General features: G+C 40.0%; 1 protein-coding gene across 4 annotated transcripts in view; it reads left to right on the top strand.

The window, feature by feature from the left end:
• The window catches only part of Pino (protein pinocchio), a 49,266-nt gene extending 27,836 nt beyond the window's left edge, over positions 1-21,430 (top strand). The window contains exons 1-5 of one of the 4 annotated variants that reach the window (XM_070088426.1): positions 8,343-8,473; positions 15,873-15,966; positions 16,073-16,204; positions 17,922-18,051; positions 18,526-21,430. In XM_070088426.1, coding sequence (XP_069944527.1) covers positions 15,923-15,966; positions 16,073-16,204; positions 17,922-18,051; positions 18,526-18,657 — 438 coding nt within the window. In that variant the 5' untranslated portion in view covers positions 8,343-8,473; positions 15,873-15,922 and the 3' untranslated portion in view covers positions 18,658-21,430. Of the gene's footprint in view, positions 1-8,342; positions 8,474-15,872; positions 15,967-16,069; positions 16,205-17,921; positions 18,052-18,525 lie in introns of those variants that run through there. The other 3 variants (XM_070088375.1, XM_070088307.1, XM_070088259.1) reach the window with 3 other exon arrangements.
• Positions 21,431-23,469: the final 2,039 nt, after the last annotated feature.

Raw genomic sequence — 23,469 nt, 5'->3', positions numbered from 1 at the left:
CAGTGACTCTTCGTCGTCTTCTGTAGAGGGAGCGTCTTTCTCTCTCCAGTTTACTCCTGCTCTTCTCCTTAGGGGAATATGCCTAGAACATGCTTCGGCTGCCAGGAAGTTGATCCTTTCAAGGCACTGGTTTGGATCCAAGTCATTTAAGACATCTTCCCAACATGTTTCGTTTAGGACATGGTTTACCTGGTTCCAGTTGATGTTCTTGTTGTTGAAGTTGTATTTTTTGAATACACCTTCACAGGTACATGCATTCTGCTGATCAGGACCCCTATGCATGTACGTCTGGACTTCGATTAGGTTGTGATCGGAATTAGTTGTTTTTGATATTCTTATGTCTCTTATCAGGTCCTCATTATTTGTGAAGATAAGGTCTTGTTGGCTCCACTATCTGCTGGCTTAAGGTGTGTTTTTCGCAGAGACTTAGTAGCTCATGTGTGTGTGACCTTTCATCTGCGCTACCTCCAGGGATTGTTTCAGCTATAACATTATTTGCTACATTCTTCCATTTTGTATGCCTTAGGTTGAAATCACCAAGCAGTAAGATGTTTGGGGATGGAGCTGGAAGGTTTTCCAAACAGTAATCAATTTTCAGTAGCTGTTCCTTGAACTGTTGTGAGGTTGCATCTGGTGGCTTGTATACAACCACAATGACTAGGTTTTGGTTCTCGATCTTTATTGATAGAACTTCAACTACCTCATTTGTGGTGCTCAGCAACTCCGTGCAGATAAGGGACTCTTTGACATACAGGCCAACCCCCCCTTGTTGCCTGTTTTTTTCTGTCGCATCTAAAAAGGTTGTAATCCATATTTCACTGTCAAAGTGATCTTTTGTGTGAGTCTCTGTGAAGGCTGCAAACATTGCATTAGACTCCTCTAGAAGTCCACTGATAAAAGGTATTTTGTTGTTGGTGGATGGCTTAAGGCCCTGTATATTAGCAAATATGAATGAGGTTGTATTCTGTGTTTGTTGGGGGGATTTTGTTATTGCCATCAGTAGTTGTAATTCTGGAGGGCCATGGGTGGCCACTGGCTGCGCCTCTAGTCCAACAAGGCTCCGAGGTGGTGGACTATTTTTGTTATTTCCTTCCATTATCTTTTTTCGTTTCCTGCCACTAAAAAATCACCTGGAGTTGGGTTGTCATAGCTACTATTGTTTGTCTTGTGGGGTCTGTGCCTCCTGGTCCCTTTTAGATGGTATGCAGGGCAGTCGATGTTGTAACACTGCTTCTGGAGGACCGAGGAGTGGCACATTTTTGGGTGAAAGAAAGTACAGGAAGAAGAACGACACACTCCTTTAGACAGGAGGTCGCTACATTTTTTGGGATGCTCAAAGTTGCATGTCCCATTTTTTTCCCCTGTTATTCCATGCTTACAGATGCCCCAAGCATAATATTTGCACAAATTCACCTTTGGTTGAGAATTGTTGGGAGGTGTGTTGTCAATTTCTGCAGGTTCTGGGACTGCACTATAATCCTCAGTATCCAAGCCAGGGCCACCCCGTCCTGGATTCCATCTACTTTCCCCAGTAGAGGAAGAAGGAGGAGACTCCTCTCCAACATCTGTACTGTGGGCCACGGTCTTGTGCAATGATGGTTGTATATTTACGGTTTTAGATGGTTATATATTTACTGTTTTTGTGGTGGTTTTGGTAGTGTCCCTAGGAGAGTCTGGGCTGGCAGTAAGGCTGGGGGCTGGGTCTGGGTCAGCACTGGGGCTGGGGGCTGAGCCTGGGCCAGCAGCTGGGTCTGGGCCAGCACCGGCACTGTGGGTATTAGTGCTATGACTGGGGGAGCCTGGGCCAGCACCAGCACTGTGGGTATTAGTGCTATGACTGGGGGAATGGGTCTGGCTTAGCACCATGTGGGTGACTAGCTAGTTTTGAGTCATCTGTTGTGGTATGGACATTCTGCATTTTTTGATACACTATCTCTTGCTCCCATGTTTTATATATTTTTGGTAGACTATCCAAGAGGTCATCCTTGTTTTCTTGATTATTTTTATCATTTATTACTCTCCTTAGTACCTTTCTGATACCTGCCCAAAGTTCTACATCTTTATTGCACAACCAGAAGCACCTTGCTAGTTCGAGGTCATTTTTTGAGGCTGTATTTAGTCTAGTACAAGAGATATGGTGTTTGGAAGAGCATAGATTGCATGTGATTCTGGATTTCCTTCCAAGGATTTTTTTACATGTCCCACAGATATGCTGTGCTGACATCCTGTCTGTATCCTACTACACTCTGTATGCCACGGAAGAAAACTGATTTCCACTTTACCTTTCTCTTGCTGGTGCCAGTAATATGCAAGATGTATTTATACGAACCAAGTTTGCAGTATGTGGGTAGTGGTGTAGGGTGGGTGGTGGGTGTAGGGTGGGTGTGAGCCGGGCAGGACTTACCCACACTGCCACACTTCACTATTATTTTTATTATTATTATTATTATTATTATTATTATTATTATTATTATTATTATTATTTAAATTCCTTTTATGTAGTGCTGTACACTGTTTATCTCAAGGATATACACTGTGTTCTTTCAAAATACAATTTTCACTGCGCTATACTGGGATCATTGTTTTATTATTTACACAGCAGCTAGGCCTACGCTAACTTTCCCCTACACTTCTAAGGAAAAGATTATTTCCTGTTTAGTAGAGGTAACGGTTATATGCTCAATTTATGTATGCTGTGATTCCCTGCACCTCAATGCTACCACCACTCGTTTCATCTCTTATGACTATATAGTTACTTATCCGTTATTAACACTTTACTGGACCTCTGGCCGTGAACTCATAACTTCCCTACTTTTTACAGAAGGTATCTTTCACCTTCTAAGCCTTTTATTGTTCATACAGTCAGTAGTAAGTTCGGTGTGAGGAACATACAAGACCATGTCGTAATGGTCCAGTAATTGCAAGAGGCAGGACCCATGCTGACCTGGGTTGTGCAACTACTACGATTCCATGTGACTGGCAGTCTTCCTTCTTAACTCTTTTAAAAATCTTGATACTGCGGGGCGTTGGTGCTATCAGTTCATAGTTTTTTTGCAGCCACCTTTGTGGAGTGAGACTATATCAGTGGTTTTTAATGACTGTAGGATGACTCCGGTATCCAGGCTCCTTCTCCATAAAATATTTAAGGCATGTGATAATGGCTTCTTGCAATTCTTGATGAATATGGAGCTCCACGAGTCAGGGCCTCGGGAGGAATGTATTGGTATGCAATCAATGGCTTCTTCGAAATCAAGTGGAGCTAGGGTTATATTAGAGATTATTGAGTTTTCTGTGACATTTTGTAACTCGTTCATGAAGAACTCATTTGAGTCGTCAATATTTTAGTTGATTAACGGCTCAGTGAACACTGTATCATATTGACATTTAAATATTTCACTCATTGCTTTGCTGTCATCAGTGTATGTTCAGTCTCCTTTAATCAAAAGTCCGATATTAAATGTTTTTCAACCCAGATTTCTCATATGAGAAGTACTTGACGATATCCTCGTTGCCCTACTAAAGTCTCCTAGCCCGGGCTGACAGATTTCAACACTTGGTAAGAAATCCACTCTGTGATGAAATATAACCAGGAAACATAGCTAGTTTTTTTTTGTTCCCACTGTGTAACTACCACATAGAACAGGATAGTAATACATCGCTAATGTATCCACGTTTGCTAAATAAAAAAGCTGTAGAGCAGTATCCCTCTGGATGTTGTGTAGTGAAGGGGTGACTGTGTATGTTAGTGATGCCATCATCTCCAGGTAGGTAGATAGATCCCTCATTTGATAAATGAGACACTTGTGCAACATTTGGCTATCTTTTTTTCCACAATAAAGATACCCAAATGTTGCACAAGTCGGTTTTCTAAATCTAAACCATTTATTCATAATTCCCTATTTCTCTCCCTGTTTATCTCCCCCAGCTGGTAGTGCCACATTTCCTGTAAATGCTGAATCTCCTCAACGAACCATCCCTGCATTGAGAGCCCTCTCACCAGAATCAGTATTACTATATCCATGGAAAGCACTAACCAATTTAGGGGTGAGCGTCCCTCACGTCTGTAAACTTTGTCTGGCGTCCCCCATAACAACTACCGGCAGCATCCAGAGAGGAACGATCCTGTGCTTTAATACATGATAGGTGTTCAGGATACCTACTAAACCTTGTACCTTCCGACAAGCTTCCAGGTCTTGGCCCTAACCTATTTCATGAGAAGTTCACTCCTTCGACACTCCTAGTCTAAAATAGTTACTTGTTCCACTGGAATCAAACTGCTTTTGTAGTTGGACTTAGGGCACTGGGTTTTCCCAAGACAACAGAGATAACATTTCCTGCATTGTTATCACTGTCTGTTGCATCGGGCAAATTAGTGTAGGAGATTGGACTGCGTAATGTGTATATTTGAAATGTGGTGGTGCAGTGGATACAGTACTCTGGTATTTCCCAAACGTAGGTTCATATCCTGGGTGCAGTGTGAGTTCTTGTAACTGTGTGTATTTGTTGTTTTCTAGGCACAGTTTGTACACTTGGCTCATGAAGGATCTATTGTTATGCCAAATAAGTCGTGTATTTTTTTGCGGTAATTCGATAAAAATAAATTTGGACATCAAGTTAAAATATTTGATGACTTGCATTCTGGCCACCAACTCTGCTACAAGTACGTATTCCAGTTAGGTTTATTGTGTCGTAGCTGTTATGTTCAGTGTAGTGTAGCATTTTGTCCGCTCTCCCTGCCTTGTTAATTCTACATAAACTCTAAAGTTCATTACTTAGGTGCGAGAGTGACCTCTTGGAGCTGAATGAGCCACACGGGTTTAGCACTTTGTTCATCTTCTTTAGCTACTTAAGTTCTCATTATTTTATTAAGGTTCTTTAGAGGAGAGTTGTATGTGTGGTGACCTTCCTTGAGCTGCTGCTGCTCCTGCCTACTTCCCCCTCATTACGCCTTATAAGTCGAGTAAACACTTATTTTTTATATTCAGGCACCCCACTTGACTCATATTATGAACACAGTGTGCTCTTTTGTTTGTTTCTAGCTCTGTCTTCCTATTATCGAGGTGGTGTTCACTTTAGCCACATCCTCGGGCCTAGTTCCTAGGCCTTTTGTGTATTCGTATGGTCTTACGCCATCCTCCCCACGATGGATACAATACAATAATATTTTTACTTCTTTGCAAATGTTATAATGTGTGATTTACACTTTATAAAATGTTAAGTACAAAGAAAGCCACTAAGATGCCTGAGCATTTCGGGCACATGTGGTGGATATGAGGTGGACAATAAACTAACCACCTCAGCGGCAAAACCTAATCTTTCATTCTGGCCTTCTGCAAGCACACTTTTCTTTCTTTTCAGACAGTCTTTCCATCACAATTCTTGCAAACGTTATCCGGTGTGCTTATCAGACATAACATCCTACAATTCTTAAGCTATCGTGCTATCATCCACTTTATATACACAGACAACACATGTGCTGTGAAGACACACACACACAGTATTAGTATGTTGTACCCAGGTTGCGTGTCGCTACGAATCACTCTTCAGTCCCAGAGATAACCACGAGCAGGAATGACATTTTTTTAAACAATTATCGGTATTTTATACCACACCTTACCCTACCACATCTGTTCTACCCATCCTTATAGCTTTCTGCTACATCTTATAGCTTTCTGTTATATCTTATAGCTTTCTGTTGTATCTTATAGCTTTCTGCTGTATCTTATATAGCTTTCCTGCTGTATATTATAGCTTTCTGTTGCATCTTATAGCTTCTGATGTATCTTCAAGCTTTCTGAGGTATCTTATAGCTTTCTGCTGTATCTTATATAGCTTTCCTGCTGTATATTATAGCTTTCTGTTGCATCTTATAGCTTCTGATGTATCTTCAAGCTTTCTGAGGTATCTTATAGCTTTCTGCTGTATCATAACATTCTATTGTATCTTATAGCTTCATACTGTATCCTCTAATTTTTCTGCTATATTTTATACCTAAGCTTTAAATAATAAGATATTCAAGGGACTCCAATGGAAGTAAGTCACTTTTTCTGACTTTTTGGGGGTTATCATAGGTAATTTACACATATGTTAATATGAAAGATAATTGCAATCACCTAAATTTGTATATATATACTTATGTGTATCTGTACCTTAATGAACTTACTTGTATTAAAATGTACTAAGTAATCTAGCACTGTGTCTACCTGCTTGTACCATTGTATCCTTGACGTTATGTACACTTGATATGTTTCCCACTTTTACCTTTCAAGGTAAACTTTTTCTACTACCCTCCATAGCATGGGTATGGGCTGACTACCGCCCACAACATGGGTATTGGGTGACTACCGTCCACAACATGGGTATGGGGTGCATAATAAAACTATTTAACAGCCTTTGAAAGGGGGGTACCATGATGCTGGTAAAAATCTCTTGATGCAGTGAACTGGACCGTCTTTCTGTTATCCCCAGGGCGCTATACCAGGGCGCTGTACCAGGACGCTGTTACAGCGCCTACGGGTCGTCTTCCCACGTTCAACCTACTTACACAAATTCTAAGGCTTGGAAATACACTCCTTCCTCCCCTAGCATAAAATTTCTGCCTGCAGCCTTGTGATTCATATTTAGCGATTTTTTACAATATTTCCTCTCCTGTAATTGTATATTGAATGGTGACCGGCTGGTGTTAGAGAGACGGAGGATGGAGCCTTCACCGCTCCTTGCCCTGATTGATTCATACAGGCTGTGCTTCAAAAAATTAAATAGAAACCTCTTCTTCCTTGGCCCTTAGCTAAGTATCTTACCACTTTCGCTATCTAGCAGATGTCTAATTGTTCCTTTGTTTTTCCCGTCTTCTTTATCTCTCTCTCCCTTCTCAACAGAGAGAGAGAGAAAAGAGACTTCCCTGTAGATAAATATCTTGCTTTGCGTGTTGCAAGGGAAAGTATATCTTTTTTAAAGCTTGGCCTTAGCATTTACTTTAGTATTATTATTATTATTTCTCACATGGCTTTTACACTTCCTAATACAGCCAGTATTCAACTTACCCGAAATAAATTTATCAGGAAATATATGATTCATAGAGTATTTTAGAAGGTATTAGCCAGGAAGGTCCCTGAGCACTCAGAGGTGTGGCATAGCTCTCTCTCACTTATGTACAGGGAGAATCTAGTACGCTGTTGTTATTAGTTGTCCTGCAGCCTTAATGCACTCTGTATAGGTCTTAATCTTAATGAACTGTCGCCATGTATTACGTAACATCACAGGGATCAATTAATATAGAGTTAAGCATCTTTTTTGCGGGTGTCAGGAAGCGTAACCTTCGCCAGGTATTACGCAAACTTGATTCAGAGGAGCAGCGAGGCCGCTTACTCTTGAGAAATGTGTATATGCCTTAGCAAGCCGGTCATGGGAACAACATTTACTATAAAAACCCTCACAAGAAACTTGGATTTCACCGGCAGTCGTGGAGAAGCTGTGCACGCCAATTTCATACTACAGTTCCATTTTAGAGACAAATTTATGCTGCTAATTGGCAGCAAGAGTACTGAAAGTAACTTACAGGGAGAAACATGGCAATCTAATAAGTCCATCTGATATTATATTACATTATGCCTTATTTTCTAAAACTTGGTCACTTTTAACCTTTCTAGGCTAATTTTCGGTCTCTTATACGGAAGTATACATTAATACGGACCACAATGGAAATAAATCACACTGACTTTTTGGGGGATTATTCTAGGTAATTTACACATATGTTACTATATATGATAACCTGTGTAAATTGCATTTATGTCTACCTATACCTAAATAAATTTACATCTTGGCAAGTATCTGTAAAATCAATACTAGTCACTTTTTCCCTTTCAAATATGTGGTGTAAATTATATCAGCCATGTAGGTTTGTAGCAGACGAGCACACATACAGAGAGGAATGATAGTCGGCGTGCAACACCAGGATTCATGAGGTTGCAGCGGGCTTGTCATTATGAAGAAAAAAATTGCATAGACTTTTGAGAAGCAAGTGCGCTTGTGCTGAGGTGGTGCGTTGATTGGTGAATGTTGGAGGCGGGCCAGGTTGAGGGCGGCCATGGTGGGGGCGTCCGTGGTGAGGGTTAGTGGGGTGGGGGCGTTCATTGTGAGGGTTAGTGGGGTGGGGGCGGCCATGGTGAGGGTTAGTGGCGTGGGGACGTCTATGGTGAGGGTTAGTGGGGTGGGGGCGCCCATGGTGTGGGTTAGTGCGATGGGGGCCCCCTTGTGGAAGTTATTGGGATGGGGGTGGTGATGGTGGGGTAGGGGCGGCCCTTTTGGGGTGGGGGGTCGCCCTGGTGGGGTTAGTGGAGTGGGGGTGGCCCAGGTGGGGGTTAGTGGGGTTGTGGTGGGGGGGTCAAGCAAGCTGCGCCCGTCACAACCACACACTAACATCCCCAGTAGCTGTCTTGCCGCCTTCAGGAGAGGTTGTGTTAGCAGATCATCGGTAAATATCTCTTAACTTTTACACACATATACTTCAATATTGTGCGAGTGCAGAGGAAAGAGGACGTGGAAGTGAATGAGCGAGCCTGTGAATATACGCTTGTAAGGTGTCACCGTTGTTTGTTGTGAAAGGATATATATAAAGTATGATAGTGGAAATAAAACACGGACACGAAGTGGTTTATTAACCTAGTAACTTGTATTGAATAACAGGCACATGACATAACATTTTCATATAAAAATAAATGGTTACTCGCTCACGGGTATTTTGAATGTGGATATTTTAACCAAAGAGAAAGTAATTTGCGTTAAATTAGAACCCAGGGGTGGAAGGGAAACACGGTGGTGATGTATAGAAGACGAGAGCAAGATGAACTAGAGAATGAAAGAACGATCAACAGTGAATGAGAGAAAGGCAGGCAGGAAGGAAGGAAGGAAGGTTGGGTGGTGGTGGGTGTGGTTGACTGGCGTGGGGGAAACACGCCAGCGAGTGGAAAGTTCCCAAGCCGCGTGCGGGGCCCCACCCCCACCCTTCTCCACCCCCCTCCCTAACATTTGTTCTGCCTTGCTCCTGATGGTATGGCAAGTGATTGAGGGATTGCTAACAGCATCTGCGGATCAGTGTCTGCGTCTGGTGAGAAGTGATGGCAGACGAGCCAATGATTACTAATAAAAAATATTTTATTAGGCACAGTACTACATGTTTGTATTTTGTTTCTTTGTGCAGCTTCTGATACCTCCCCTCAAAGGAGGTTCCATCATGATGAAGGGGCTCTTGATCCAAGGAACTGGACTGATTCTTTGGATCAGACCTGATTCTCCCATTCCCCGGGTGCTGTACGACTCTTAAGACGTTATAGCCCTACCCTCAATAATTAATAATACTCCAATATCTAGTCAGGAAAGGTAGCATCAGTCTCTCGTGAATGTTGATTAGCATTTTGCGTGTTAGTGGAGATTAACTCGAGTTCTTGAGTCTCGCCATGTGTATATTTAGTTTGACTCAATGTCATGTCCTCTTTTGACTTCCCCTTCAAATAGATACCTTGATCTCGTTGGAGATCTCCCTCCAAGGAACTGGAGGTAACGTCCTCTTGCTTGGATTAAGCCTGGTTATCTTGCATATCTCAGGCACTGTATGACCCCAGCCAGGGATGTATAACCCGGGGAATGTTAAATGTACTTAAATGGCTTTTTTTTACATTGTTGACCTTTCTTTTGTAGCTAAGAATCAAAAGTTATATTCCGTGTATGTTAAGATATTCGTTTGTAGCGAGATATTAATGGCTGTTTAACGGCTTGCTAGGTTCCATCTTTCCTTCAAGAACTCTTGACAGCAGTTCGTGGAGACTCAGACTTATTTTGATTTAATCAGTTTAATATAATCTCCTCTCCAGCGACTAATATGTAATTTTTTCCTCACCATCCTAAAATTATAATTTACCGGTTTTATTTGCGTTTTCTTGCGTGAACACTTGGGAAATAATTGTCAAGAAACATTTTTTCCTCATTGTAAGTAAGCTGCCCAGAATTGAAGTGGACCCGACTTTTTCCCTAATTGTTTGCCTTGTACTTTTGAAAGAAGAAATCTTTCAGCTTTTTCTTGGCCTCCTTTAAAAAGTTTTAGTTGTTTAGCTTTTTTTTTTTTTTTTTAATTTAATATGAACATATTGGTCCGTAAGGTGACCCAAATGCGCCGACATATTCTCTCCCCCCCTCCCCCCGTAAGATGTTTTATTCTCAAACATTTGGGATAATTTAGCGACCACTCTAACCATTCCCACTCTACCTGTCTATTTTTATACTACCCAGAGTGTTCGCTTCAGTGGCACCACTTAACAATTTTTCCTTGTTAAATATGAATATTTTTCCGGCTTGCTTTTATTGTTGCTATTGTCATAACTCACGAGGAAGCGCTGAACCCACATGGGTCATTCTCTCTCCCCTTGCAGGAGCGATGACTATTTTCCTCTTTGTTATTATTAGCATTTAATCCATCCCTTTGGATGTGACTAACATCCAAGTACTGTACCTATTTACTGCTTGGTGAATATTGCCAGTGGTTGTAAAACCTAACTATATCTTCACCTCTGTTATAGAATACACCAGACTTGATCAGCGAGCTATTAGGTCGACTGTCCACACGGGTTTAGCGCTTCATATGAATATAATAAAAGGTATAGTGTAAAGGGACACTTTGTGTACAGTTAGACACTTATTAAAGGAAACGTTTAGCCACGAGTGGTTTGTCCTGAAGAAGCCACTTGGGGGGGGGGGGAACGTTGCCTTTAATAAATGTCCTGAACTGTACTCTGGTGTCCTTTTCCATAGTTTGTGGATATCACCATACTATTTACAACAAATAAAGGTACAGGTGACCAGTATGTACTAAACCAGTTGCAGCTCTCAACTTTATGCTAGCTCCCATTAAATTAACTCTGGAAACAGAATAAGGTTGAATATGATTATAGTGTACAAATTGAAAATTGTGGATATCTTTATTTATAAAAGTACATGTACAAGGTACACAGGACTAGCTGTGACATCCTACTATAAAGTCCCTTGTTATGGAGCATTTCGGGCAAATTAGGTCAGTTTTGTCCCAGGATGCGACCCACACCAGTCGACTAACACCCAGGTACCCATTTTACTGATGAGTGAACAGGGACAGGTGTTTTATGGAAACACGTTCCAATATTTTCCAGCCGTACCGGGGGATAGATCCCCCGGTATGGAGCCGAGTACGCTAGCGATCGAGCTACGGGAAGTGCTTACCTATACTTTCTTGATCTTGAGGGAAGTGCTGAACCGCTATGATCATACAGCGCCTAGGGAATTGGAGGTAATCAGGTGGATGAACGATGGCGCAAGTCAACATTTCACAGAAAATATGCGTCTTTTCCGCATGTAATTAGGTTGATCCAAGGAAGAACCCTTCAGCATCAGGAATTACCCTCCTCCCTCCGTTGAAGTGACGAGCTAATTGATGATTTGTAACAATTCAAAATTAGCCTTTTGTTTCGTCACTAAATTGTGGGTTGCTTGAGAATTGTTCCATTTACGGTATTGTGACTTGTATCAAAACTAAATACTTTAGTTGGCTTTTCAAATAGGTTAAACGGAGAAGAGTGAACACGTAGATCCAGCTTAGCATTATAATCTTTACAGTATTACATGTGCAACCATGTATAGGAGTGAGGCTGATTCATTACCTTTGTAACTTGCCATGATTGTGACCCGATCTACCTGGAGTTCATTACCTTTGTAACTAGTTCAGCTATCATAACTTTGGGGTCCAGTCCCTGGACCCATTATGTACCTTTGTAATCTTTTGACTACCGCCCACAGGATGGGTATGGGGTGCATAATAAAGATATTAAACTAACTTAAATTCTTGTATTAACTGGTTTGCAAAACTTTCAGTTTGTTCCCTATCTTGTAATTTAAGTTTGCTTTGTTTGTGGCGCACCCAGCCCACTTTCACTGCTTAACATGTTTATTATGAGCCAGCTCAGTGTTTGAATCAAACAGAAGCGCAACTGGAAATATTCACTGATCCTGTGTTCAGAAATGGATAGGTCTTGACTGCTGATATTTGATACGGGTAATGCTTAATCATCCACACAGGTTTAACACCTTTCTGTGATTACAACAGCACTGGACAAATCCCGATCAAATTCAATTATTAGTGTCTGACGTTAGTCACTACACACGGTTCCTGATTTGATTTTGTCAAAGCTTTCAATAGTTTTTATCCAACTTGTCCACCAAATAGTTTGAAATAAAAAAAAAATACTCTTATAAAGAATGGTTTACAGTCGGTACAGCTGTATGACCCTTGTGGGTTTAGCGCTTAGTTATGATTATAATAATAGTACAGATAAGGTGAAATATTTGCATGAGTTTGTGTATGGATTTCACCACATAAATAGCTACCAGAATTGTATACCAGTTATTCTACGTTAATTTACTAGTCTAAATTAACTTGTAATTTGCATGCATTTAACCTTGTGCAGTTTGTTTGCTTCTTGACGTCCGGGACCCATCGCCCTTAACCATGATGTTTTACCAAGTATATTCGGGATTTGAAATATGTATTTAAAAATAAATTTTGAAAAGTGTTGACTAAGTTCCTAAGTCTGTAGACAATGCCCTCGCTTCATAGTGTCTGTGGTTCAATCCCCAGTTCAAGTAGAAATGTTGGACATGTTTCTTTACACCTGTTGTCCACAATGGAAATAAGCCTCGAAGACGCGCTGACTTTTTCCCTGAGCGGCAAACCCTCCTGGTTAATAATCCCAATGAATCTTGTGTGTACAGTATTTGGTTTGGTGCTCACAAGTCTACGGTAATTTCTTGCCAAATTACAATTCTTCTACCACCCCCCCCCCTCCCTCATGAACTGAAATATTGCGAACTATTCTGTACCGTGTTTTAACAAGATTAAAGCTATTTAAAAAAAGTTACATAAACCCACACAAGTTATACAATTAACAGAATTGTATGTTTGTGTACATCTGTTTAAACCTTAGAAAATACTTGGCCGAGTACATGCACAACCCAGGGAATCCTGCCACCCCATGAAGGTGACCCAGCTTCAGGGGATGAGGGTGGCATCGATCAATGTTGCTCAGGGAGGGAAGCAATTGGGTACCAGGCATCGATTGCTTCCAACAGTATAGGATCCTCTTGTATGGTCTTGTTTTCTTAAGGGTTCGGTCCCAGCATTCTTGACTTGTGTATAATCAGATTCCTTAAATTTTGTAGTACAAGACTGTCCTGCAACCAAGTCTTGTGTAAATAAAGTAAATGTTGACCAAAACATCTGTTGAAAGTTTTTTTTTTTTTTTTTCTTTTTTTTTTTTTTTTTTTTTTTTTTTTACATAAGCCGAATATCTGCCTGGAAATTGTTTCGGGGGTCAACGCCCCCACGGCCCTCTATCAGGCCTCCCGGTGGATCAGGGACTGATTAACGAGACTGTTACTACAGGCCAAACACAATCTAATGTACAAACCACAGCCCGGCAGATCGGGCACGGACTTTATGTATCATAATAATAATATAATATCTTTATTTCGTACAAGTACATGTACATGATATACAGGCCTAGCTGACAACAATGACATACTACTATATAGAAAGCCTTGTTATGCTCCGCATGTCGGGCAAATTAGGTCAGTGTCCCAGGATGCGACCCATACCAGTCGACTAACACCCAGGTACCCATTTTACTGATGGGGAACATAGACAACAGGTGGAATGAAACACGCCCAATGTTTCTACTCTGGCTGGGAATCGAACCCAGGCCCTCGCCGTGTGAAGCGAGAGCGTTAGCCACCAGGCCACCAGAAGGAACACTGCAGCAGGCCTACTGGCCCATGCGAGGCAGGCCCAAGTCTCGTACTGGCTTAAGCCAATGCCCCAACCTAGTCAGATCAGGTCACATTCACTTAAGGAAGGAACACGGCAACTGACCTAGTAGCACAAGCTAATCAGGTCCAACTCGCATCCACCCACACCCACTCATGTATTTATCTAACCTATTTTTTTAAAACTACACAACGCTTTAGCCTCTATAACTGCCTCTATAGGTAATTCCCCTTATGTATGATTGGAGGCTGTTTAAGTCTTATTCCCTGGACACTTATTGGTTTTCTAAGCATGTGTGCAGATTTGGGACCAGTACCTCTAAGACTTCGCAGGTGTAGATTATAATGCATTTTTCCCTCCTGTGTTCAAAGGAGTACAGGTCAAAGGACTTCAGACATTTCCAGTAATAAAGGTACTTGACTGAGCTATTACATGCAGTGAAGGTTCTTTATATTCTCTAGATCTGCAGTCTCCCATGTCTTGAATAGGGCTGTTGGGTGCATTGGCTTAAGCCGGTAGGAGACTTGGACCTGCCTCGCATGGGCCAGTAGGCCTGCTGCAGTGTTCCTTCTTTCTTATGTGCTTATGTATTCCAGCCTAGAGAGAAAAGAGGATAATCACTGGCATGGGATCCCTTGTTTTGAAAGTTCTCATTACCCATCATATCATTTGCCTCGCATACATGAGTAACACCTGTAATCCTTTGAGGCAGGATCTTCTGACATTATCACTCCCAAGTCCTTCACATTAGCCTTTTCCTGTTAGAATGTCTTGTATGCTCCATTATAGCTAGTATTTCCTAAAGTTTTGCATAAGAGTAATGGAAATTTACCCTCATTGACCATCACATTTTCATATACTTAATCATATTTTCATGCTTTTTAGAATAATACTTTTTCGAAGACTTGCATAATGTGGAAGTTAGACCTATCGGTCTATAATTCTTTGCAGCTGCTTTTGTCACGGTCGATTGTAAAAAATGTAGCTCACTACTATAGATGGTAAAGTAAAAGACAGGATTTGGCTATCACTGTATAAATCAAATCAGAGGAATAATTTATAAATACTGGGAGAGCCAAAGTTCGTATTTGTTAGCTATTTTTATGGTATCAGTATCGCATTAAACTAGTAAATAAAATGTTAACGCTAATTAATTGCTTAGCTTTACAATCTCGGTTGCCTAGGTTAGTATAGTTATTTTTTCATTAACACATCGGCCGTTTCCCAAGGCATGATGGCCCGAAAAAGAAACTTTCATAATCATTCATGAACTCCATCACTCTTGCGAGAGGCATGCTTACACTTGAGTTATAAAACTGCAACATTAACACCCCTGCTTCAGAGTGCCGGCACTGTACTTCCCATCTTAAAGACTCTAGTCCAGCCTGCTGGTTTCCCTGAATCCCTTCATAAATGTTACCTTGCTTATACTTAAGAGCACGTAAAGTCCTAAAATCCACTAAGCTCCATTTGCTCCTATCTAACATGCTCACGCATGCTTGCTGGAAGTCCAAGCCCCTCGCACACAAAACCTCCTTTACTCCCTCCCTCCAACCTTTCCTAGGCTGATCCCTACCCCTCCTTCCCTCCACTACAGATTTATACACTATTGAAGTCATTCTATTTTGTTCCATCCTCTACATGTCCTATTATTATATTATTATTATTATAATAAAAAAGAAGCGCTAAGCCACAAGGGCTATACAGCGCTGTCTACATGTCCAAACCATTTAATTTCAATAACCCCTCCTCAGCCCTCTGGATAATAGTTTTGGTAATCTCGCACCTAAATAATTAATGGGGTCATACCACGCCAAGTACAAAGTACAGTACTGTACTTTCGAACTAGCTTAAATTTTAAATTTATTTCTGCATAGTTTACAATGTGTGATTTACATGTTACAAACTATTAAGCACAAAAGAAAACCATTAGCATGCCTGAACATTTTGGGCAGACTAATGTATACATTTCTATTAACTTGTTAAATGTATATATATACATCTATATATTCATTTTTATTTTTTGCAGGGTCTAGCGTGTTCAGTCACAACTTGCCTTCCGGCTGCCTGCATCTAGCAATGTCTTGCGGAATGGTCCAAACTGATAAATACTTTTCCTCCAGGTATTTATATTCTTGCACTGTACAGTACTGTAGTACAGATAATATAAAATTATTGTATATGGCTGTGATGAAATTGTCTACTGACGGCTAATTATTCCTTTAGCAGTTGGGTGTCGAGAAGTGAAAGTAGTGATTCGTTAACACGACTTGACCTGATGAACCACGAGTATCCTGCTCATGTGGCAGAGCCCATGATGACCTTAGAAGACCTTCGTTCTCAGTTCAATTCCTGTTACACGTAAGTAGTATTAGCATTTATTATTAATGGAAGAATACACAAATGCATTATAATGAGATCCTTTATCGACTACATTTTGCCCACACACTGGGCTTTATCCAGTCCCATTTGTCTATTTTTTCCAGTGTCAGTATTTTATAAAATTTCTCCATTCATTGTTAATGCTTGTCAATGCCTGTGGGTTTAGAGTTCCACCATGAATGTAATAATACTAATCCTTACAAATAAAAGTAGAGGGTGTGTAGTCATTTCTTCCTCCAGCAGTATGTTAATCATAGCCCAGTAACCGTTCTTAGGTTTATTCTTTTAACACTGGTAATCTTTGCTTAACGACAATTGAATTTCACAAAAGTGTTCAGATTTTTTTTCGGCATTTTGGCATGATACAATGTTTGTACAGAGATTGGGTGACATTTAGGTGTGCATGCAAAAAGCCCTTTAGTATGCAGAATATTATAAAAATATACAGAATCTAAATACATGTTTTATGTAAATTGTGTATTTTTGGACAACATATAAATATTTCTAGATATACTGTAAATAAATTTAAATTTTAGATACATGCCTCGGTAACATGAATACGAAATTTGAGCAAATTTAATTTGAGTTATAAGCACAAATAAAAACATGACTGAGATGCTTGACATGTTGGCCCTGAGTAGTGGAATGTTGGAGGGATGATGTATGTAGCCTTAATCTTTCATTGCATTGCCACTTAGAGTAAAATATTCCTTGGCTGGCCTAGTTGAACCATTTTCTCTTCACTAGATTTATAGGTTGCTGATAATATCTGCTTACAAATACAGCCCAGTTTTGTCAACATTGAATACTGTACTTCTTGTAGCATATAGCTGCCACCTAGTTTCTATAAAAACAAAATGCAAGCAGATTACCATCAACATATTGGCACACTTATTTATTAAAAAAAAAAAATTTGCAAGACTTGAGTCAGTTTTGATAACATTTGCAACCTTGGCAACAACTTGAATGCTTTGTAAAGTATTACAAATTTAAGTTTTTCTAATTGTACTTTGAGTCTTTTTCCCTGAATTGGCAACCTGTGATTTAACCATACCTTATTTTTTTAACTAATGATCTTCCTCTTAACCTTCATACTAATACAGGCACCTTTTGAAACTGAATTAGGCCTAAAAATGCATTTGATTGTTTTACATTTAAACCCCACTAGGGTCATAGTGCTGGAATTTTTATAGTATCCTAAAAGTAGAAAATATTAGTCTTAAATTGAATGTAATGCTGGGCTCTCCAGTCGTTGACTCTCCTAAGAACAATCCCCAAAATTCTCCCCACCAGCTTTGCAGGGAAGAGGGATGTGGTTAACTTGTAAGTCACAGTAATGCCTTGGTACTTTAAAGTAAAGCATGTTGCCCCCAAAAGTGTTTACACCACCCTTTGTAAAAAAAAAAAAAAAAAAAAAAAAAAAAAAACCACCACTGTGTATACTTGTTTGCATGTGCCAAATGTTTGAGCCACCACCTGGCTGATGGTGGGGGTGAGCTGCTGTGATATTTTTTTAAATGGATGCATTAAGATTGTTACTCCCTTGTTGTGGTAAATGAGAAGTTGTATAGGAAACCATTAAGCAAGGGTTACTTGCAAAGGTAAAGTTTCATAATGTGATAGAGAAAAAGTTTGGGATAAATAAGGTCCATGTTCTCCAGTGTAACAAAACTTAATTTTTTTTTTATTTCTACAGTTGCGGAGTTAGTTGGAGCGATAATCACGTTTCTCTTGACTGCCGAGAGTGTGGAGGATATTCTTTAGAAAGGCCATGTCCATTGTGTGATGGGAAATGCCATAGCTCTTGGCGAAGGGATATTTCAATGGTAAGTAAATTACATAAATTGTTGAATATAATCTAAAGTTTCTCCATGGGGAAGTGGAATAGAATTGTTCCTCTGTAAGCCATGTGTGTTGTAAGAGGCAGCTAAAATACCAAGAGCAAGGGGCTAGTAACCTTCTGTATACACTACTAAATTTAAAAAATCTTCAGGGTTTCTTTTTGGGCCACCCTGCCTCGGTGGGATACAACCGGTGTGTTGAAAGAATCTCAAGTTTAGGTATTTTGCAAAATTTTATTTTAGAATTTGTAAATAGTGTAGGGGATTAAGTTTTTAAAATTTAAAAGCTTACTGTCAATTTTAATGTTTGACTTATTAACACGCAACATACCTTTATAGTTATTAAATTGTACTGTAAACTGAACTTTCATAACAGTATTGCATGTTCATATAAAATACAGTACAGTACTCTATATGATATATATTAAGTTATCAGTACTAACATTTACATTACTTTAGTCACACAGTGTGGGCAAGGCACATTGGGAAGGAGAATGTGGCCTCTCCAGCGAAGAACGACCAGCTGTTCCCTCTTTCCTTGCCGAGGATGTTTTGGTACAAGGATTGGAAGACCTGTCAACGTCTTCATGAGTCCTTGGTGATGGAGGTTCCTACCATAGAATCTCTGCTGGGGTGGCACTACTATAACAGCCTGGCAGGTCAGGTACACTTTACCTGCTGCATTACTCACCTGTAGAAGTTGAACCATGATAATGATAATCCTGGCTTTTTAAGTTTTATATCAGTGTAATTTATTTCATCATTGATGCTTAATGGCAGGTAATCAAGTTGCTTTCTAAGATAAAACCATCCAATTTAGTACATAGAATGTGAAAACCCTAATCGTGGGGCCTGTATAAAGAACCTATTGTTAATACAGTATTTAATTAAATTGCTAATTAAATGCCAACAGAAGCTAACTTGATACTTTGTCTAGAGTAGTCAGCGATCGGAGCTTGATAGACATAATTCGTACTACAACACGAAGGTGGTATTTATATGATGAAAATATAACCTTGTGTATCTGTAGTGGGGCTGTCATTATCATGTTTGTACAGCAAGATTTTCCTGTCTTCAGTCGGTGCAATACAATATTGCCAGACCTCCCAGAGTATCAGGAGAAGACTACAAGTGGTGCATGAGTGCAGCAAACCTCAAGTGCATTAAACAGGTGCAGAGATATCAGAACTTTTGGAAATAAAATCTAAACTCCAAAACTGCAAAAGGATTTATATCCTTCAAATTTATGATGGCTTTAAAGCTTTGAATTTGTGATAGAATCATGTGATATTAGCCAGTACAAAAAAAAAAAAATTAAGGATGTATAATATCCATTCTGAGGACATTTGGTTGTGTAAAGAACAATGGTTATGTTCCAAAAATGGCAAGAGATGGGCACTAGCCACTAGTCTTTGAATGCCACCAATTCATAGTTACATTTCCTTTGGTGGTGAGGATAGTGCCATGCTATATGCAGTGTGATGGGGTATTGATTATCATCGGCAAAGGCTGCATGATGACTAATATAAAGCTGTTACTAGTGTCTGTTTATTAACCAGGATGCAAAAAGATCCTGCACCTGTTTATATAATTTCTTTTGTAACTCGCCTGACCTGATGAAAAGAGTTTCTACATAGCCCATATTAAAATCTTGCCATGTAAACTGCAAATTATGAAGTTTATTAGCTGCAAAAGTCATATTATTCCCATGTGAGAAATTATTCAAGTTCATGTAAACTTTTTTTGTAATTTACTAAACTATGCAATGAATATATTTTAGTTAGCTATGGGCTAGTAGTGTTGCATAACAAAAAAGTGGCTGTTAAAGTTTAAATGTTCTAGATGTACATGTTCAATTGAGTTACCTGCTTTCATGGAAGCTTCACCAATTTTTTATATGTATTTACAAATGTCTGAGTATTAATGACAGTAAAATGCCTCCTTTTGCAGCAGCTGTATTTTAGTTTTTGGTTAAAAACCTTTAAATCTGCTCATGTAAAGCTTTTGTAAAATCCTGTATTCCAAAATTTTGTTTGTTACATTTACCACAAGCAAAATTATTGCACTAGTTTTCTATAGATTAATATGCACTATTCAGAATTTTGCCAAATGTTTGCATAATGTACAGTGCTTTGAATTTAATGATGGTATATGGCAATTGTTGCAGTTGATATATAGGCCCGAGATCAGTCTACTTTAACATGGTGAAAATGATAGATAATGAATTCTCTTTGTGAAAGTTTCAACGCTTAAATATATTCACATTTGAAAAGATTATTATAATGACATTCTTGTAATCTTGTGTGAATTTAAAAATGACACTTGCACATACTACAAACATGAAACTTAAAAATTTCTCTAGGAAAGTATTCGATTTACGTACAAGGTACTGGGAGCTCTACTAAACTTCAAAGACAGTTGATACTTTACTGACTTTGTTGGCAAAAAAAAAAATTCAGTGATAAGTCAATATATTAGTGGACTTGCAATTGCATGGTTGCTGGTTTGGAGCTCCAGGAGTTCTTGCATAATTTGTTACTTTTGCAATATGGGAAATTACCAATGTGTAAATTAAATTTTCAACTAACTGCTGTATACTACGTACAGAACTTAAGGCTGAATTCTCAGTTAAAACTTGAACACATTTGCCTTGTGACATTCAGATGTGCAACTTCGTGTTTTCATTACCATGATTTGTAGACATGTGTACACTTGGTTATTTTTTTTTTTTTTAAATTGCTGTATTACTACCATATACTGTAATGTTTTTAAATATAGAGTAAAATCTTATTCATGTGGTAACAAGACTGCCGTATTGACTTTTGTGATGCATTTTAAATGTTTGAAAATTATGAATTCATTTGGTCATTAGCCATTTAAAAGCTCTGAAATTGTCACATTAAGCACATTTGCTCCTCCCAATTAAATAACCATACTAAAGTTCTTATACATACCATAACCTACATGTTTAGGCTTTCAGTACCTGCCATACTGTCAAAAATTTATTACATGTAATTATATACAACCATATATAAAAAATTGTGGCAATCTGAGACAAGTTCCTTTTACCCTCAATTTTCAGACAGAAAAAGGTTTCCTGAAGTAAAGTATAAAACTTTTCTGTAGTATGAAATAGGGTACTGTACATAGCTCTCAAAATAAGCTCATGTAATACATCACTTTCACTATCACACATTCTCAAGGAGATAATTTTCAGGAAATGATCATTTATCAAAATTTTGTTCATTTATTTCATTACATAATTCATTTGATATATGTATTTATTCTACTATATCTTGGCTGTAAATTATACTTATGCTGCAGGCTGTGTTAAGAATCTTTTTTGTAATAAAATAAATATGAATATCTGAATTACATTATCCTTTTACTTCTTATAACTGACCCTTATGGGTTTAGCACTTATAATCATGTGTGAATGAATTAGGAATGTGTAGCTAGTAAACCTGAATTAAGTTAAAATACCCCGGGTTTCAGCCGCTTTTTTTCTGCCAAATTTTGTCCCGCATTTTGGCCGGTGTACCAGACCTGTCCGCGCTTGCGCGCCTCCCTGCACAGGCGTCGTGAGCCAGTCTAGCGTTTTTTTATCCTTGAGTGAACATTACCCTGCGCTGTCATCCTGTCAGCCAGCCATCCAGCCACTAATTGTGACTGAAATTAGCCACCATGGGCCCTGTGGTAAAGAAAGTGAGGAACACTGTAGCAGTGAAGGAGACAGTAGAAAAATGAGTGGCATTCGTGTGGGGGAGCTTGCCAGGATGTACAAACAAGGGAAGAAACCCCAGATAAGGACTTGTTACCTAGGCTTCATGGAAGGGGATTTCCCTTCCAAACTAAGTCCTCCCCCTATCTTCGAGATGCCAGCAAGTCTCTTCAATAAAGGTAAGTAAATGTTATTTTAAATGGTTTATCTAAACTGTAATTTGTTATATATGCATTTATCTGTGTTGTATGTAAAACTAGTTTATTCTTTAAAAAATGTATTTTTTGCGAATATTTTTGTGGGTCTGGAACAAAATAATTTTATTTACATTATTTCTTATGGGAAATATTGCTTCACATTTCGGCAGTTTCAAGTTTAGGCCTAGTTCCTGCAATGGATTGCGGCCAAAACTCGGGGGTTCCACTGTAATTACTGAAAAATATAAAAATTCTAAATTTAGCAATCTCCACGGATGGGGATAAAACCCGCAATCAGTGTCTCAAAACTCCAGATCGCGGCCTCTTCAAGGGGGGCTCCTTGGCGTGGTGAAGAGGCTCTTGGTCTGAGGAATTAGCCCTGTCGGTCTTCTTCCTCAGACCGAACCTAATTACCCCCCATTCTCCCCTCCCCTATCCCATCCTCCCCATCCTCCCCTTTTTCCATTCCTCCTCCTCCTCCTCACCCCTCCCTTTTGCCCTTCCTCTTTTTAGCCTTCGTGATTTCTCCCACAGGCGCGCTAGTTCCTAGGTAGGGGAAAGGACACCGGGGTCGATCCCATTCCGTTGAGGTTTCTTGGCGGTGGCGTAGTTTGCCGTGGAATCTGGATTGCCTAGGGATGTCCCGATCCCTCTCCGGTATCCCGGAGTAGCTTTGGGTGTCTTTTGGGCGACGGGTGTATCTCTGGAAGCCACCTTTCGGATTCCGGGGGTGGTGGCTGAAGGAGGTATGCTTTGTGGCGGATATCCGGCCGCCCTCTCTTTTGTCCACCGAGGTAGCTCGGCAGATGTGAGGTTGCTATCCCGGATTGCTGGTTTACTGGCATGAAGGGTAGGGTATGGCACGGGTTCCATGCTGCATCTGCGCTACTAGCGGTGTCGAGTCCTCTTGGGCGCGGAGGGAGATTTCCGGCCCTTTCATTCCTCCTGGGAACTATTCCTCCCCGCTCCCCCCTTTTTTTATTCTTTTTTTTGTTTTTATTTTCTTTTCTTCTTTCTTTTTTTTTCTTAAAAACAAAAAGCAAAGGAGTAACCTAACCATGGCAGCCCTAGTCCATGAAACCACTACCCCCGGGCCCCTTCTTGATACCGCACCCCATTCTGACCCTGCCTTGTGTTTAGACCACTCTTCGGACACTCCTGATGCCCCTGTACCTCTTGCTGGTGCTGTTTCCTCACCCGCTTCAGGTACCGGGGCTTCGACTGACTCCTTCGATTTGTCTGAACTCCGCTCTCCTTTGACTATGCTTCCGGCTTCTCCCTCTACGGTACGGCAATTTTCGAATCGCCCACCCATTTCATGCCGGACCAACTCCGGTCCTACTCCTAAACGCCAACGTCAATCTCCTGATGATGCTCCGTCGTTACCTTCCCATTCTACTCGGAAACGACCGACACGTCAAGCACTCCCTCTCCACGCTCAATTTCGGACCACACAATGGACTAAATTCTTTACTTTAAGACCAA

The sequence above is a fragment of the Cherax quadricarinatus genome, chromosome 1 (genome assembly GCF_038502225.1).
Source record: "Cherax quadricarinatus isolate ZL_2023a chromosome 1, ASM3850222v1, whole genome shotgun sequence".
Classification (NCBI taxonomy): domain Eukaryota; kingdom Metazoa; phylum Arthropoda; class Malacostraca; order Decapoda; family Parastacidae; genus Cherax; species Cherax quadricarinatus.
This window is presented reverse-complemented; position numbering and strand designations above follow the sequence as displayed.